This window comes from Onychostoma macrolepis, chromosome 17 (assembly GCF_012432095.1).
Source record: "Onychostoma macrolepis isolate SWU-2019 chromosome 17, ASM1243209v1, whole genome shotgun sequence".
Lineage (NCBI taxonomy): Eukaryota > Metazoa > Chordata > Actinopteri > Cypriniformes > Cyprinidae > Onychostoma > Onychostoma macrolepis.
Genome location: NC_081171.1, coordinates 5,387,447 through 5,407,063, shown reverse-complemented (window position 1 = coordinate 5,407,063; position 19,617 = coordinate 5,387,447). Strand labels below are relative to the sequence as shown.

The following is a 19,617-nucleotide window of genomic DNA, read 5'->3' as shown; positions in this document are numbered from 1 at the left end:
CCGTGCATATGCTCTATCAGCCCTTCACTGCGGCTGTGCAGTGATGTCTCTCTCTCTCTCACACACACACACACACACATACACTCGCACTGTCTCGGCTGTTCACATTCCCAGATAGAAGTACCAAGAAAATAATCGTTTATTGATTCATCTCGTCGGACAGCATGGTAAGCACAGGTCTTCTCTCACACATCGTTCATTCTTAATTCATAACAGATGTTATAATGTTATTTTGAAACTCTTTCTGTCAAACTTTTGATCGGTAACTGTCACGTTTTCAGCTCCGGCAGGATATGTAATGCGGCGCTGTGGCGCTGTCGCGAGGTCCGTGATTGAATGCGCTCCGGTTAAAGAATATAAAGCTCTATCCGGCTCTAAGTTGATTTTGCGGTTACTGAAATCGGTTTTAGTTTGATATGAATATATATTTCAGGCCTGTAGCCCGAGGCGGCCATTTTAAGTTAATTTTAGCCGGTGCTTTAATCACTCTGAGCGCGCGCCTCTCCAACTTTTACTCACGGGCGCTGGAGAAATAAATGATCGGGACTGAACTGATGGATTCATACGAGAATAATAAGAACAGAACTAGCTGTTTATTGCTGTCAGATGCCTATTGTCTGTCCTGGGAAGTAAATTAGGTTACTTGCTCATGATTCAGTAGGATTTAGTGGCCGTAGTGTGAGTGAGAGAGTCGGAGCTCCACACCAGCTGCTCAGAGCGCGTCTGCGCGCCTGCGCCGTGATTAACGTACTGTTAACTACTTCACACTAACTAGTACTTTCGATACTAGTAACTAGTAGTTGACACTACTTGTTTAATAAATATTGAATATATTAAAAAATAACTAAATACTATTTTTCTTACTACTAACCCACAGTTTAGCACGTTCCAGTACTTTAGTAATGACTAGTAATCATTAATTTGTTACTACTATATATAATATAATATAATAATAACAAAAAAGAATAATAATTTATATATATACACACACACACACACACACATATATATATATATATATATATATATATATATAATTATTCATAAGTGTCTCTTTGTTCTTTATATTTATATATTCATGAATTTATTTCAGCTGATTACTAACTTTTTAGTCTTACTACTATTTGTTTTTAAATTCAACTATCAAGTAGCCATTTTACTAGACATTATAAATAAGTAAAATATAAATGATTCTAAAAAGTAAATAAGAATCAGATGCTGCTTATATCCATTGAATAGTTAATAGTAAAAGTGGAGCAGGTACTAGGTTGATATTATTTTGTTATTTATATGGTTTATATATTACTCTATTCTAATTGTTTTTTTCTAAAAAAAAACAAAAAACAAATATATAATTTAAACTTAAACAGATATTTAAAGTCATTTTGCTTCTAATTTAAGAATGTTTAAATATTTGTACACTGTAAAAAAAAATCAAACGTTGTGAAAACTTAAAAGTTTAAGGCAACTGCAGCTTCAGGAGAATTTTCTCAACTCGTTTTTGTACACTGTAAAAAAAAAAGTTGAGCGAACTTAAAAAAACATTTTTTACCAGCTTCAGCAGATTTTTGAGTTTGCTCAACTTGTTTTTGTGGGAGATTCTCAAATTTTTGTTGTATAAACTTAAAACAACAAGTTGAGAAAACTCAAAAATCTGCTGAAGTTTGTTGCCTTAAAATTTTAAGTTGGCTCAACTTTTTTTTTTTTTACAGTGTAGGAGATTTTTGAGTTTTCTCAAGTTTTTGAATATAACAAGTTGAGAAAACATATTGAAAGGCAAAGCTGGTTGCCTTAACCTTTTACGTTTTCTCAACTTTAGATTTTTTACAGTGTGCTGGAAAACTCAGTTTATTTATTGAGTTTTTGCTAAAAACAAATATATAAACATATACAGATATTCTAAACTATATTTTAAGTCATTTTGCTTCTAATTTAAGAATGTTTAAATATTTGAACTGGTAAACAAGAGAAATACAAGTAGACTAGTAAGTGCAATTGGACTAGTTAATGGTATTCAAAGAATAAGTAATATTAGTATCTAGTTAAGTTCTTATATGAGTCTAAAGTAATCACCTTTGCTTACTAATATTTCATTTTAATCCTCTAATGATATCTCAAAAGTGATATCATGAATAATTGCCGGTAAAAGTAGGTACTAGTCAGTTTAAGAAGAGTTGTTTGGAGAATAATAAAAATATATGATAATAAGTTACCAGTAATGTTTGGGGAATACATTTTAAAATGGCATGTGAGTAGTGTATAGAGATGTTTATTTGACGTTAATCACTGTTTTGTTTCAATGGATTAATGCACTGTTCAGCCTTCGAAGGGCCTCATTTGTGTTGAGGGTGAAGTGTCATTGATCATGAATCTAAATGTCTTTAAAAAGTCTCAGGAGGAGCTCTCATAGTTGTATTGTGGTCCAGGCACCCCACTATGACTTGGCCTTGCGGTCCATTTTGGACCGGGAGTGAGAGATTTGAACTGTAGTGACAGACCAGCTGGCTATGCGCAGCACGTACGTGAGTCAGGGTTTGTGAGCAGCTCTGGATCACTCAATGCCAGTGCGAGGTGATCCAGATCTCACAGCTTGTTACCTCTAATATTGCATGCTGGATTCATACAGTTTACTATGGATGATCCTGGAGTCTCTATTGGAGAGTTTGGACATCCAAGCATGTAGAACTGCTGTTTTCGTATCAACCGTCTGTGTTCATCTCGATCTCATCCTCATCCTCATCCTCGCAGGCCTCTGGTGTCACAGTCGGTGATGAAGTCATCAAAGTCTTCAATGACATGAAAGTACGGAAGTCCTCGACCTCAGACGAGGTGAAAAAGCGCAAAAAGGCGGTGCTGTTCTGCCTCAGCGATGACAAGAAGAAGATCGTCGTAGAGGAGGGCAAGCAGATCTTAGTCGGAGACATTGGAGACTCTGTCGATGACCCCTACGCCTGCTTCGTGAAGCTCCTACCTCTCAACGACTGCAGATACGGCTTATATGATGCCACTTATGAAACTAAAGAGTCCAAGAAAGAAGACTTGGTATTTATATTTTGGTATGTCATCTGACTGGCAAGATAATTATTAGGATTGCAAAGGGGCGGAAAATTTCTGGAAACGTTTTTTGAAATTTTCCGTCCCTTTGCAACCCTAATAATAAGAGTGACATTTTTGTTTTATATTGTATTTACTTATTTATGCATTTTTTGTTTTTTATTTGAAGTATTAGTTTCATTTTTTATTTCTTATGGCTTGTTTGATCTGTCTATAGCAAGGCATACAACAAGTGAACTTGTCTAATAACTAGTTGAATTGTTTTTTGTTTTTTTTTGTAATGCACTGATAGTTTAACGTCAGGCTTCCAAAACGAATTAAACCAGACCATCCAACATAATTATTTTTTTTAATTAATTATTTTAATTTAAATTTTATGGAAATATTGTTTTCATCTATATAAAAGCTTCAGTTAACAATAATAATAACCTTATTGTTTGTTGCTTTTCAGTTCTGCTATACACAAAATACACAATTCACTTCATTTTTCTTTGTCCGCATGTGTACTCAGCATTGATGTTTTTGATCACAGGGCCCCTGAAGGTGCACCGTTAAAAAGCAAGATGATTTATGCTAGCTCAAAAGATGCCATTAAGAAGAAGTTTACAGGTGAGTACAGCCATATTCACTAATAATACCCATAATGCATCTTTATAAAACAGATGATGATTGTTCAATATATTGCTATGACACCAAATAACCTATATATATATATATATATACACACACACACACACACACACAAAATACTCTAAAATATTAAATATATTATAATTAATATATATTAAAGATAGGTTAACTATTTACTGTTATATGTGTGATATATTAAAGGTAATGGTTGATCTATATGGGTAATGTAACTGACACAAGAAATAATTTGAATATATATATATATACAAAACATTTCTTGTGTGTCAGTATATATATATTAAACCTTACTTAAAAAGTTTTTATATTTATATATATATATATATAATCTATCACAATATGATCAGAAACAAAGAAAGCACACATAAGCTCATATTCACATGGAAACAAAACACTGCAGTATACACTACTTTTTATTTGAAATCTAATGCAGTCATGCATCCTTTTTCAGGTATCAAACACGAATGGCAGGTTAATGGTTTAGACGACATTCAGGACCGCTCCACCCTGGCAGAGAAGTTGGGTGGAAATGTGGTTGTATCGCTGGAGGGGAGACCATTGTAAACTCAACAGCCATGTGCCATCTGGATTCCACACGCTTTCATTTTAGCAGCTGTCTCTATCATTTGATCCTGAAGGAATAATCCTAGTTTGTCTTTATTTCCTTTTTTAGTTTTTTTTTTTTTCCCACACTAAGGAGATCTCATTAACATATGTAAGAAAAAAATCTACCAGCTGAATGCCAGCTTACTTTAGCAGTTAGCTTTTATACGTCCCCAAAGAACTTTCTGTCTCCCTCTTTGTGTTTTGCCAAACGACAGTAGAAAGCTCGGATGTTCAGATATTAAGAGTTGATATTCGCAGAGATATTCTATTATGCTATATGAGAACGCTGTACGTTAATGCCTCACAGCTATGCGTTAACCGGTGACAAGCACTTTACACGTTTGAAACTATTTATTTGAACTCTTCTATGTAATCTGGCTCATTTGACATGGCGAACACATTAAGTCTATGCAGATAAACGAAGCACTTTTGGTTTTTACACTACCAGTTGAAGGAGGACTATGGAATTTCTGTGTGTGTCAGCCCGGAATAGAAGTTACCACAGTTTTCATTCCTGTTACGCATATGGACATAAACAGATGGGTTCTGAACACTTCCACCGCAGCCTTTGATTCAAATGCACCTCTGAACGTGAAGCTGAGCTGCTTGGAGTGATTTTTCTTTTTTTAACACTACATGAAAACACAATATTATCTGTAAAGTTGGCAATATTTGCAGCTTGAAGTGAAACATTGTTTTTGAGATCGAGGAAGGTGCCACTCTGAAATAAAATCTTGTGGCAGAATTCTTGGATGGATTTCTTGGCTCAGTTAAATGGTGGGTGTGAGATGTGACCTCAGTGAGACGTGATGATGTTTACTTCAGAACCACCTTCATTATTATTTATTATACATCATTTCATTTATTATAGTATACATAACTTTTTTAATGTTCTGAGTCAAGGCTAACCTTTAAAGACTATATCATCTATCTATCTATCTATCTATCTATCTATCTATCTATCTATCTATCTATCTATCTATCTATCTATCTATCTATCTATCTATCTATCTATCTATCTATCTATCTATCTATCTATCTGTCTATCTGTCTGTCTATCTATCGTTCTATCTGTCTATCTATCTATTCTATCTATCGTTCTATCTATCATTCTGTCATTCTGTTTATCTGTCTGTCTGTCTATCATTCTATCTATCGTTCTATTTTTCTATCTATCTATTGTTCTGTCATCTATCTATCTATCTATCTATCTATCTATCTATCTATCTATCTATCTATCGTTCTATCTATCTATCGCTCTATCTATCTATCTATCTATCGTTCTATCTATCTATCTATCGTTCTATCATTCTATCTATCTATCTATCTATCTATCTATCTATCTATCTCTATCTATCGTTCTATCTATCTATCTATCTATATAGAAGTACGTAAGGTCAATACAAACTTAAAGACTTTAAATCTGCTTTAGGCAATTTTAAACAAACTTTACTATACTTGACAAACTTTGATTTTCTAGTTATTGAATGGTTTGTTAGTGTTTGGTTAAGCTTTTTTAGGCAATCTTATTCTAGCATATCAATCAAGTAAAGTGTTGAACTCACTAATAGAAAATCGTATACATACATGTTTAGATTGAGGGCAGCACTTAGTAAAGTTTAAATGAGCAGCTCAGCCTCCTTCACTACTTCTTCCAGGCCAGGCGGTTTCTATGAGCGTGGTCTTGCAGCAGATCTGGGCTTGAGGCCAGTGGCTGCTTTTCCCTTTGGAGAATTTGATCCGCAGGCAGGGAGCAATCCTCTGCTGCTCGACGCTATTTATGGCCAGCATGCTTTTGTGTCTTGTCATCGTTGTCCACAAATGGCAAAACTGAACATGCTTCCAAAGAGCTACAAAAGGGACACTGGTGGAAAGGCTGGGCAGCGCTTATAAAGAGCGGTTTTCACTCTTCAATGAAGTAGCACGAATGAAAGGAAGGTCTCTGTTTCAGTGAAAAACATAGGGGGCTGCTCTCAAATATCACAGACCATTTTAAAATACAATGTGTAGATTGTTACAAATCTAATCCCTAAAAACCCCTCACATAAAAGCTGTCAGGGAAGGAAAGTACTGGCCTTCATCTGTGCTGTTGATTATAGTTTAGTTATGAACACATTGCAGTCTCCTCTGGGAAATTTCTAGTAGTGGTTATGAAACCAGTTCTCAGTGCATGTAGGCACATTGTGGGGGTGAAGACCTGGATATGATATGATATTCATCTAAAATGGGGTTAACAAGGGCAAATGACAGTATCTAGAGAGCAGGGTTACTGATGGCTGATGTAATGCCTATATATACATAATACAGTTCGTTGATAGCAAATGAGATATACACAAAATTACTAATAATAAATGAATAATGAAAAGAATAGAAAAATGATGTATCATATATTACATTTTTAAAAATATTGTTTACTTATGTTTATTATTACTTTTGAACTGACACACAGGTTATTGACCTTTAATTGGACTGGTTGATATATTAATCTGTCATCAGAAAATGATTTTGGTTGATTATAAACTCACACTCAAACATCTCTTAACTACACACCACTGTTCAAAAGTTTGTGGTCGTTAAGATTTTTGAAAGTTTCTGAAAGAAGTCTTTTATTCTCACGAAGGCTGCATTTACTCGATCAAAAAAAAAAAATTCAGGAGAACAGTAATAGTGTGAAATATTATTACAATTTAAAAGAACTGTTTTCTGTTTTAATATATTTTAAAATGCAATTTATTCCTGTGATGCAAAGCTGAATCATTACTCCAGTCTTCAGTGTCGCATGATCCTTCAGAAATCAGTCTAACATGCTTATTTAGTGCTCAAGAAACATTTCTTATTAAAAATAAATAAATCTTTAAAACAAAAATGAGCTATTATTATATGTTGGCAAGAATGCCTAATCATGCATTAATACAGACAAACAACAGAGCAACCTCTACTCAAAAGACACCATGCAGACAGCAGGAAAAATACATTTTTTATTTATTTACTTTCAATCTTAAAAGTTGCATCTATTTTGGGCTCACGTAGCCAACTTATTAGTCAGAGCTTTTATGTCCACCGCTGCACAAAACAAAGTGCCTTTCATGTAAGCCCTGAATCTCTGTGTCTGGACAAGTGTGCTGAAAATAAACAAATGACCTCTCCTTGCTCTCCAGTAGGTTCTGTGCGGTGAAAGGGTGTGTGCACTGCGCTCAGAGTATTGATAGCTTGCTGCTGCAAAGCATGTGAGAATGTGCGACATGTTGTTAAAAACATAGCTAACTAGCTTAGCTGTTCCTTCTCATTTAAACTGAAGATCTGTGAGTTTAAAGGAGTAGTTAAGCCAAAAATGAAATATTGTTGAAAATTTACTCATCTTCAGGCCAGAGGTAGATGAATTTGTTTCTTCATCGGAACAGATTTAGCATTACATCACTTGCTCACCAATGGATCCTCTGCAGTGAATGGGTGCCGTCAGAATGAGAGTCCAAACAGCTGATAAAAACATCACAATAATCCACACGACTCCAATCCATCACTTAATGTCGCACGAGAAGCAAAAATCTGCATGTTTGTAAAAAAACAAAAAACAAATACATCATTAAGAGAAATATGCAATAAGCACCATTTACAAGTGAAAACAGTCCAAAACAGTTTTAAACAAATATGGTGGTGGATTTTAATGTGAAAAGACAACATGGAACAGACTTTTTCACTAGAGGAAGGGTTATGATGTTTTATGAACTGGCATTTTGGCCAGAAGCAGCAGTTATTTCATTTTCACAGATATTTCATTGCCATATCAGTTGTTTTGCAGTGGATTTGTTGTGTCCAATGCAGTGCAACATGACCCTTTGAGGGCATATCAATGTGTTATTGCATGTTGCAGGGTCACAAGATTTCACTTGAGCACAAAGTTACTCAATATGTTATTATGATGCTCTCGTCTGTGATGTTGATGCCTGTATCATTTCTCAATATGTTTTGATGTCCTGAGCCGGTGCAATTAGTAATACAAGGTTATTTGATTTTATATGCTTTTAACTTTATAATGACAAGAAATCTTGTTTTCTGATTGACACTTGACCATTGGCTGATCATTACCTAAAGTCTATTAGTAACCACAAACTAGAACAAGGGCCGAAGCGGTGAGCTGCAGTGTGGCACAGCAGAAATGATTATTCTGTTCTCTGGATTCTTTCAAACTCATCTGACTTGAACTAATTAATTAGTGGGGTGTTTCCGTAACAACAGCATCCCACTCCACCAGCAGGCGAAGATCAGCAGTTGATGGCTCTGTGACTAAAGTGAGTTTGTCACTCTCTAGTGGTGAGTTAATCACAGCAACACACAACCATATAAACACATCGGTGACAATTGTTGCAGTGATCCCTATTCTTCTGTACAGACTTTGTTAGTGAATATTTCACCTATAAGACTGTAATGAAATTTGTGATATAAGTAATATGCACTAAAATATAGTAGTAATAATAATAATAATAATAAAAAAATATTTGATTTATTCACATAGTAAGGGATATATAGCCTATGCATATGTAGATACAAATATACATGAAGTATCTGAGTAATACGAAAATTAATAAGAAACCTAAAAGAGGAAAGCCAAATATATATAAATTGCAATCGAATAACAAATAATCGTAATTAAACGTTATTTATTTTATTCATATAATAAAAACAGTGTTTACAAAGTGCTTTACAAGAAATATGTTTGGCCTAAATGTATATGTGTATACAAATATACATAACATCGGAATGATAAGATAACAAGAAAAAACAAACATATGTGGACCACAAAACCAGATTTATATCTGAGGGTGCAAAAAAATCTAAATATTGAGAAAATCGCCTTTAAAGTTGTCCAAATGAATTCTTAGCAATGCATATTACTAATCAAAAACGACGTTTTGATATATTTACAGTAGTAAATTTACAAAATATCTTCATGGAACATGATCTTTACTTAATGTCCTAATGATTTTTGGCATAAAAGAAAAATCTATAATTTTGACCCATACAGTGCATTTTTGGCTATTGCTACAAATATACCCCAGCGACTTAAGACTGGTTTTGTGGTCCAGGGTCACATATAATATAATAAATATAATATTATATAACATTCAAATTAATATAATAATAACAATAAACGTTATTTATTTTAATAATATAGTAAAAACAGTGAATGTTTTGCTTGCATGTATGCGTAGGGACAAATATAGGCTATATATATGTGAATAATAAAAATAAAAGAGATTGAAAAGATTTAAATCTAATAGTAGGCTAATAATAAAACAACAATAATAATAACCCTTATTTATTTGATTAATATAGTACAAAACAATGTTTACAAACTGATTTACAAGGAATGTTTAGCCTATATGCATCTGTAAATACAAAACTACATGACGTACAAGGATAACAAGAGTAAAGCCAAACGATAAAAAAATGTATAATAATAATATCTAAGATGTAAAAAGCTAATAAATGTGAGTTTGTACTTGAAGGCTCCACCTCTCAGATCTCCTGCCTCAGTGACGTCACACACTCCGCCACATTCATACTCCACCCGCAGCAGCCATGATGGTGGGTGCTTTTCTCTCTTACTCCCTCCACCCTTATTATTTACACATACAATGCTCCGATGCGTCGAGTAATAACGAGCATCTGTCGTCTTCGCGCTCCGATCGTTCGTTCTGATCTTTCTCTGTGTTTCTCCACAGCAAGAAGGGCTGGACGATGGTCCCGATTTCCTCTCGGAAGAGGACAGAGGAGTAAGTTTTTTTCCTTTCCTCATTTCTGTTCAGTCTCTGTCCTCCTGCTGTGTGCTGTGCATGTTTGTTGTGTGTGTTTGTAGTCGGAGGACGTGTGTATTACTGCTGGTGTCACTGTGGCCCAGTGTGTGTCCTATTTGAGTCCGTCTGTTCACTTCCTCCTGACAAACCTCACACACACACAAACCCTTGTATGCACAATGATTCGCCTTAGACTCTGACAATGCCAGAAACTAGGGCAAGAACCCACAACCCACATCATGCCAATAACCATGAGCTCATCTAGCTGGTTAAATAACCTTGTTAAAGTTAAAGAATAAGCGAACAGTGTGTCTGTCTGTCATCGAGCTTTATATGTTTGCATTTGTGCAAATTCTCTGGTGAACATCACTGTATTAAAACAAACTGTTACTTTACATATTTATACTAATTCTGTATAAAAGTGGGCAGACGGTGTTACTTTGTAATGTAGCATCAAATGAAACAACGTTGCTCTAAATTGTTTCAGTGCTATTAATTGTAATGCCTTGGGTTGTTTTTATTTAGACAAAAAACACTGTACTGTAGCAGTGCCATGGTGTTTTAATGTATACCGTGCTACTGTACATTTTTAAGAATAACCTGTTACTTTCATGGTATGCTGTCAGTTTTGTAAGGAATATGGTTGTGTGGATTTAAAATAATGTTTAGAATTAAAATTAAAATGTACTTTAGTAACCACAGTTTCTACCAAAATATAATTTGGTTACTACAGATTTTGTAACTGCAAAATGTAGTTTAATATTATAATGTTTAAAAAAATCTCATCAATTAAATATATAATATTATATTGTGTAATTGTACAATAGTATAATCATTTAAATGTCAAAATTATGATAACTGCCTAACATTTCAGTGCAATGCTGTTTTGTATGCGATTTGACATTTATTATACGTATTTTTAGGTTAAATGCATATATTTGGAAAGTGTATATTTTAGGTGCATTGTTTTCTTTCAAAGTTTAAATTAATGTTTGAAAAAACAAGTATTCCATCTTTGCTGAGAAAAATATTGTTTGAAATTGAATATGGCACTGCGGTCACTGCTTGACATATCATATCTTCTGCTTAAATGAAACAATATGCATTATAAACATTTTGTAATTAGATCAAACGTAAACTTTTTGTGTAATATTCAAAATCGGATGCAGTATGATCCTCACTGTTTGAGCTATTGATGTTATTAAATTACACTGTGTTTATTTAACTATTTTAATAGCCGAGGGCAGTGAATGTGGATCTTCAAACCGACGCTACACTACAGGTGGACATTTCAGACGCTCTGAGCGAGAGAGACAAGGTCAAGTTCACCGTCCATACAAAGGTACACAACATCTATGAATAAAAACTCCCAGGATTGTGTGTTTAGAATTTCTGCCTCCGAAATCTACTTCATGCACATGTTGTTTACCGCATTGGTTCATTAAGCGATGATTTATGTTTTTTTTTCCAGAGCACTCTACCTAATTTCAAGCAGAATGAATTTTCAGTTGTCAGACAGCATGAAGAATTTATCTGGCTCCACGACTCGTTTGTGGAAAATGAAGAATACGCAGGTTATATTGTAAGTACCGTTAAGTGTTTTGCATATTATAGTATAAGTTTAGTGATGAAACAGATAGCTTGCCTGTTAATCGCAATCACAGACCGGATGTTTGGAATTATGCTAGTAATGTAATTCTTTACACTGGATGCTTGTTTGAACTGTATGGGTCATACTCTTGTTTAAACACTACTTCATTATATGTGTTTGAGAGCAAACGTTCCAGTCGCTCTTGCCAAGTCTGAATCATTGCTTAATGTCCTTTTATAGGCCTGGTGTCCATTACAAGGTCTGTTGCATGACAAATGTCATTTTCTTGTAGTTCAGGTGCATGAAAAAAGGAAATGATCTTTGGTGCAGTTTCCTTTCTAACTAGAAGAGTAAACTGACAAAATTAATGTGTGGTATGCTTTATTAGTTTTCCATGTCATATTCGTGGTGTTTAAAGTTTTATTATTTTAAAGAAAGTCATCCTTTTAATCAGTGAGGATACATCAATTTGATCAAAAGTGACAGTAAAGACACATATAATTTTACGGAAGTTTAAAAAAAAAAATTTTTTTAATTAATAAACCACCTAAAATCTATCACGGATTTTACTACAATATTAAGCTGCACAACTGTTTTCAACATTGACGATAATAATAAGAAAGCAGCAAAGCATCATATTAGAATGATTTCTGAAGGATCATGTGACACAAGACTGGAGTAATGATGCAGAAAGTTCAGCTTTGATCACAGGAATAAATTACATCTTAAAATATATTAAAATAGAAAACTGTTATTTTAAATAGTAGAAATATTTCACAGTGTGTTTTTGGCCTGCTGTCCTGTTCTGTTTTCATTATCTTATTTTCTGCATTTATTTTTAAGTAAAAAAAAAGAAGTCTGATTTAACATAATTTCATCTGGGATACTCAGATTAATACTCAACAAAGAAAGAGTCCCGGCACTGACTGCCATTTACAATATCATCAAAGTAAGCCTGAATTATTTATAGCACTTTGCATTAGGCACAGCAGTGTGAGCGATTGCATTTTTCATTCAGTGAATGATATTACGAATCCCAGAGTCTCATTACCAGCACCCTCTGAAGGCAGTTTTGGGAGTCATAATGCCACTTGAATATCTAACATAAAGACTTTCCCTGTAGATTCCTCCTGCTCCTCCGAGACCGGATTTCGATGCATCTCGGGAGAAACTTCAGAAGCTGGGTGAAGGTGAAGGATCTATGACCAAGGAGGAATTCACTAAGATGAAACAGGAACTGGAGGCGTGAGTTATTAATCGTGTTCATTTATGCATTGCTAGTTGCACGACTTCATTATTAATAGTATGAAAATGTGTTGCAGTGAATATCTGGCCATCTTCAAGAAGACCGTGGCGATGCATGAGGTCTTTCTGTGCCGAGTTGCTGCCCATCCCGTCCTGCGAAAAGACTTGAACTTTCATGTTTTCTTAGAGTACAACCAAGACGTAAGTGTGCCGTTTTTAACATTATTGTTCTAAAATATTTGGAAAATTGTAAGTACAAGTACAATATTGTTTTTAAGTGTTATCATTGCTTTTATGTATTAATTATTATTTACTTTATTGTAACCGTTGTTTTTTTTTAAGGCATTGAATCTTGTATATATTGAATATATATTATTTGATAATGAATTTAATTGTTCATTTTATCCCCAATGAATTAAAAATATGAAATGTTACTTGTTAAAATCTCCTTGAATAAATTTTCTCTTTTTTTTATGTTTGAAACTTGGACACAAACCAAAAGAATCAGATTATTCATAAAAATGAATAAGACTGACATCAGTGCAAACAGCAGAAGAATATTTAATTATATATTCTGAAGCCAAAACAAATATAGAAATGCAAGTGTCATTCTCGGTAGCAGTTAAAAAAGATTTGAGCATTTAATTGTTCATTTGCCCTTGGATTTTTCACTTGTAATTACAGCTGAGTGTCCGAGGGAAAAACAAGAAGGAAAAGCTGGAGGATTTCTTCAAGAACGTGGTGAAGTCTGCAGATGGGGTTCTTGTGGCTGGAGTGAAGGTCAGTTCAGTCTGTGGCCTTCTTCCCATGTCATGTGACTTTTTTATGTGACTCTGCTTTAGAAATTAGTGGGTGGAGAGAGAGGCCACGACGACAGCCACCTTTCTGAGAAATTATTTACTTTTTGTGTTTAGCTGTAGGTTGAATGATGGTTTATGATTCCCGGGTGAATGCTTCACTAGAAGTGGAATGCACAATGGCCAAAACCAAAAATAGAGTCAAAAATGCACTATGGTACAAATGTTTAGGGTCGCAAGAACTTACGCATCAAAATACACAGTAAAACAGTAATATTGCAAATATTATTACAATTTCAAATGTTTTCTTTTTGAATATATTTTACAATGCAATTTATTCCTGTGATGCCAAGCTGAATTTTCATGCAGCCATTACTTAAGTCTTCAGTGTCACATGATCTTCAGAAATCATTCTGATATGCTAAATCGCTGCTCAAAGAACATGATTCCTTATTCTTTTATTATAAATGTTTTAATGTCACGTTTGATCAATTTAATGCATCCTTGCTGAATTAAACACATTAATCTCTTAAAAAAATGAAATCTTTCTGACCCCAAACTATTGAACAGTAGTTTTCATTTAAGACTGCCAGAAAACTTGTCAAAACATGTCCATGTCCTCATGTTTCATCTGAAAAAACTATTATTTCTTCATGAGATTTGCCTCTTCATTTTTTTTTTTTGCATTTTACTGAACAGTCTGTTTATTTATTATTTATCACAGGACGTTGATGATTTCTTTGAACATGAGAAGACATTCCTTTTAGAGTACCACAACCGTGTCAAAGACGCGTCTGCCAAATCTGATCGAATGATCAGGTCTCACAAAAGTAAGTTTCTCTTTTCCAGATCTTATTTTTATGGGTGAATTTGTGAATGCTTCTGGCTCACATGACCGTGTAGCGTCAAGGATAAGGCAAGGACAAAGTTCTTCAGTCACAGGAAGTGTGTGTTATAAAGCTAAATGACAGTAGTACCTCTACCAATAGCATTTCAGGTATGCCTCTAAAACAAAACACAACTGTTTTAGCATTGTGCTGTTCATCTCGTCTAAGATCAATTTCACACTTGATTCAGTGTGTCAGAGCTATGAACTGTAACTACGCTCATATCATGTTTCGGCATGTTTGGATGAGGACGTTTCCTCATTTCGCAGTGTTTGGTTCTGTTTGTGTTCATCATTAATTTGCCTGGAAAGGTTGGTTTTCTCTGTTAGGAGTGATAACAGGAAATTTAGAGGCGGTACATAATACTGCTTAGTAGGAAAATGTGTCATTTGTCAGGAAGCCAGTGAATGTCAGGTGACTTTTTAAAACTCAGTATTTGATGACATGCAATGTATTGTGTAAAATGATCTGAATAATGTTTTAGAGATTTTAATGCAGATGAATTCAGAAATATATTTTGGTCATTCACATCCTTTTCTTGCATCAAGTGTCTGTCCAATTCTGAGCCAAATGTTTTTTTCTTTTCCTTGTGTGCCGTGAGTCTTATTGGCACAACACTGAAACATGATCTGGAAAAGCAGAATGCTGTGAAATGCTGTTAAGTGCTGCATCACTGAGTCAATGAATGTGTGAAACCCTGACAGCATTGCCTCGTCTAGAGATCTAACAGCACATGTGTTTCAGGTGCGGCGGATGATATCAACAGAATCGCCTCCACGCTGTACACCTTAGGAACCCAAGACTCCACAGATCTGTGCAAGTACGACAATGATTTCCCATGTAGCTCCACACTGAACGCTTTTTTCCACTCCACGACTTTTCAGTTGTTTTTCATGTAAACACGTGCTATAGATGGACGTGTTTGACTGTTACATTTGCTTCAGCATATTGCGTATGATACGGCATTCTGAAAACGCAGCAGTCAAGTTACAATACGTTCAACTTTTAAAAAAGCATGTCTCCAGGCCTGGAGTTTTTTTCCCATTCCACTACCAAAGTCTCACGTTTTTCAAAGCAAAAATGCATTCTGTGTATATCCCAGTGTGAATGGAGTCAAATCTTTGACTTGCTTTTTGTTATGTTCCCTCATAAACAGATTTTTCCTGAAAGTATCAGAGCTTTTTGAGAAAACACGGGTAAGTGATTCCAGTTTTATAACATAATTTTAACATGGGTGCTTTTTAATATAAAGTGGTCAAAGCCCTAATTTAAACATTTAAATCTAAGAAACATTATGACATGGTAACATTTTACAATAAAATATATTGTTTAACTAACAATGAATAACATATTTACACCTTTTATCAATTTTTGTTAATGTTAGTTAATAAAAGTACATTTATTTGTTTGTTTACAGTGCGGTGAAATTAATATTAATGAATAAAACTTTTCATTTTAAATATTAGTATTCATTGTTAGGTCAAGTTAACAACAGAAGTTCATTTGTGTTATTTTTTTGTATATTTTTATATACTAATTTGCTTTTATTTTTAAAATTATTTTTTTAATAGATATTTTTACATTTTCATTTTTAATTGTAAAGTTTTATGTGCTTTTGTCATATTTATTAGTTTTTAAAAATTCTATTTAGCTTTAATTTTTTTTTAAACTTCTGTTTTAGTTTTACTAATTTTAGTACTTCATCTTAAAATTATTTGATTTAGATGCCAAGGCAACATTTCAAATTTTTGTATTTTTGTTTTTAAGTTTAAAGTTTAATGTTTAAAGTTTAATGACCAAAAAGTGATTTTTAATGGTTTTTGTGAATGTTCATAAATGAGATCATATTGTAAAGTGTAACCAAAATATTTAAGATTCTGCGCTATTACTAGGTCACTGATTAAATAAAATTAAATATGTGACATTGGCTTCAGTCTTTTCACTTTATTGTTCATATTAAAATGTAAATAAAAATTATTTAAATAAATAATGAATATATATTAAAAAAAATATTTTTAAAAAATGTTGGGACTGCCTTACTCTCTAAGGTGAAGAAGAGTTCATTTGGTGTGAGTCTAACCTCAGCAGTTTGTATCTAAACAAAAGACAAATTTTGATGAATCGGAGAGTTAGGGGTTGTAAAGTCCACTCACCTCTTCCTGTCAGTTGTTTTCCAACTCTGTTTCCTGTGCAGAAAATTGAAGCGCGCGTGGCGGCCGATGAGGATTTGAAACTTGCCGACTTGTTGAAGTACTACCTCAGAGAGTCGCAAGCCGCTAAGGTAGAGCCGTGTGGTCAGCATGTTGAACTGGCAGCTGGTCATTAGAGGGCTTTCCTACATTAGCCAGTGATTTGTTGCTGTAGCCCTGGATACAATGTAATTAAGCTACAGAAGTGATTCTGACCTGACTTTCCAAAGCAAAACAGTGGAACAGTGTCCTCTTAAGATTCAGTTTAATACAGTATTGATTGCTTGTTGCAGAGGATTGATATTTTACTATTCGTAGTTACTGTTTTATGCGTTTTCTTTATTTGTAAACTGCATTATCTCTTCCTCAGGACCTCCTGTACAGACGAGGAAGAGCATTAGTTGATTATGAGAATGCTAATAAAGCTCTGGATAAAGCCCGAGCTAAAAACAAGGACGTCCTCCAAGCAGAAACCACACAGCAAGTGTGCTGTCAGAAGTTTGAGAAAATCTCTGAATCTGCAAAACAAGGTACTTCATGTGTATCATTCAAAGTGATTTGAGTACAAAAATACTTGATTTTACACCGTTTCCTAACCAGACGCAATGTAATAAAACCTGCTCTTCTAAACTGGCACAGGCAGTTGCCATTTGTTGATTGCTTGGTTTTAATAAATATGTTATTGGTCCAAAATCCAACTTCACAGATCTGATTAGTTCTGATTGTGTCATTTTACACTAGGGCTGAATAATCAAAATAAACCTGAAATAAACTTCAATTGTGATTATGCTATTATCAAATTGCTACTATCAAAATCTACTATTGCTATTGTCAAAAGGCTATGATTTAATAAAATATATGCAAAGCATATTTTAGAGTGAAGCGCGTGAGTTTCCAGCAGTGGGTTTTATCAGACTAAATAATTGGAGAAGTCTGTCGTTTTCACTGGAATATCCAGTTATAACATTTTGATTAAACATCACAAGGTCAGAACATATTTTATTTTTTTACACAAATGAAACCTATGCATGGATGAGTTGTTTACAATTAGATCTATAACATGCATTTAGAAAAACAGAAGGTGAATTTTCATTTCTTCTCCTTGAGCATGACTGGCTCCTTGAGGTTTTCATCAAACATAAACTTGATTGTTTAAACATTAAAAATTAAGATGGCCAAAAATATTAGTATTGTAATTGTAATTTTAAAGTTATACTGTAATAAAATTCTTCTTCTTCATCAATACAATGTTTTTATTTTATGGTGATATATTGCAACAGAAATATTCATTTGTTTAATGTTTTTATTTAGTAATAATAATCATAATAATAAATAATAGTCATTATTAATAAAAAAAAATAATATATATATTTTTAGTCATGTTGATTATTTAATTACAAAATACATTTTGGGCCAAATTGTGCAGCCCTGCAAGTGAGGACTTTTTTTTTTCTTTTTCTTTTACATTACATTTCACATTTCTTTTGAAGTTTTATTCCACAAATCGTGCTTTGCTTTTAATTTGGATATAGAATTTTCTTTGGACACGGTGTTATGTGGAAATGCGTTTTTGAAAATGACCTCAATGTTAAATTGTTATGTGGCATATTGCTTTTAACCTCCGATTGCTCCAGGGAGATTGTCTGTTTATTAAAATTACTACTGGGAGTCACTTTGGATAAAAGCATCTGCTAAACGGCTGTTTGCTCACTAAATATTAATGCTTGTGATCCATTTAGAACTGATAGATTTCAAGACACGGCGAGTAGCAGCGTTCAGAAAGAACTTGGTGGAACTGGCCGAGCTGGAACTCAAACATGCCAAGGTTTCCATTCACTTTATACTCTTTGACTCTCAATAATGTCAAATCCACGTATTGTTTATTCAGAATATCTCTCTCTCCAGGGGAATCTACAATTGCTGCAGAGCTGTCTGGGGGTCCTGAAAGGGGACACTTAGGTCCTGGAGCCAGGTTCAGCATATAGGGCTTTCCCTGCTTTGGTCTCGTCTTCATTCGGAAGATGGAGGAGAGAACATACCTGGGGTCAGTTTGTCTAAAGAGACGTCTGTACTTACCACTACCAGAGACACCATACTCCCTCCACAACCCCCCCTAAAGTGAGGCAGTCCACTGTGGAAGATCACCTGATCCACACAGCACAAGATATACGACTTCATTTAATCACATATTTTTAACTTTTAATTGTTCATTGTTTTCCATGAGATTGGCTACATCATTCTCGTTTTGACCGTTTTTGTCCCGTTTGTTTTGTTATTCTGTTTCGTTTCGCTTGTTTTTGTTTTCTCTGTTGTAATCTTCGAAGTTAGTTTTGGTGATCTGTGTGTGGATGCTGCTCAGATATCTTGTTCAAGTTGAGCTGATTGTTATTACAATTAAAGTGTATGGTCACTCAAAGCCTTGTACATGTGTTAGTTTTCATCGTATAGCTATGGATCATCATAATCAGACTAATTTTCTGCAAAGCAGTTTATTCCTTTTTTTTTTTTTTTCATTCCTAACAAATAATGCTTCAGTATGTTTGCCTTAAAATGTAGATTAATATGACATTGTTAAAAAGAAATCATACATGGATGCATTTTTTCTCCAGACTTTTTTTAAGTGCACTGTATATGAATGTTGTTTTCTTTTTCACAATATGTGACCAAAGCTTCCATTTATTCAGATGGAGGAATGCTGACATAAACGCTGATAACAATGATAAAATGACCATGAAAATAACAAAAAAAATAAATAAATAAATGATGCTGTTTACTTTAAGTGAGATTTTTTTTTTTTTTTTTAAT

The 19,617-nt window shown here is 34.0% G+C and overlaps 2 protein-coding genes across 2 annotated transcripts; both read left to right on the top strand.

Moving 5' to 3' along the window:
• The first annotated feature begins 19 nt into the window (after positions 1-19).
• On the top strand, positions 20-5,061 carry cfl2 (cofilin 2 (muscle)). The gene is made up of 4 exons (XM_058749804.1): positions 20-167; positions 2,749-3,056; positions 3,587-3,663; positions 4,154-5,061. Exons 1-4 carry the CDS (start codon positions 165-167, stop codon positions 4,264-4,266), a joined length of 501 nt encoding a protein of 166 aa, XP_058605787.1. The 5' UTR covers positions 20-164; the 3' UTR covers positions 4,267-5,061.
• Positions 5,062-9,812: 4,751 nt separating this feature from the next.
• Positions 9,813-19,591, top strand: snx6 (sorting nexin 6). The gene is made up of 14 exons (XM_058749803.1): positions 9,813-9,894; positions 10,032-10,082; positions 11,341-11,445; positions 11,575-11,685; positions 12,818-12,939; positions 13,017-13,140; positions 13,624-13,719; positions 14,461-14,566; positions 15,368-15,443; positions 15,780-15,819; positions 16,818-16,904; positions 17,183-17,342; positions 18,552-18,637; positions 18,718-19,591. The coding sequence occupies exons 1-14, from the start codon at positions 9,889-9,891 to the stop codon at positions 18,769-18,771; spliced, it is 1,224 nt and encodes a 407-aa protein (XP_058605786.1). The 5' UTR covers positions 9,813-9,888; the 3' UTR covers positions 18,772-19,591.
• Positions 19,592-19,617: the final 26 nt, after the last annotated feature.

Bases quoted from the DNA above. Each gene is read 5' to 3' on its own strand.
- cfl2 (XM_058749804.1), top strand. The intron at 3,057-3,586 runs GTATGTCATCTG...TTTTGATCACAG, and splicing joins GACTTGGTATTTATATTTTG to GGCCCCTGAAGGTGCACCGT. The intron at 3,664-4,153 runs GTGAGTACAGCC...ATCCTTTTTCAG, and splicing joins CATTAAGAAGAAGTTTACAG to GTATCAAACACGAATGGCAG.
- snx6 (XM_058749803.1), top strand. The intron at 11,686-12,817 runs GTAAGTACCGTT...CTTTCCCTGTAG, and splicing joins AAGAATACGCAGGTTATATT to ATTCCTCCTGCTCCTCCGAG. The intron at 14,567-15,367 runs GTAAGTTTCTCT...CATGTGTTTCAG, and splicing joins AATGATCAGGTCTCACAAAA to GTGCGGCGGATGATATCAAC.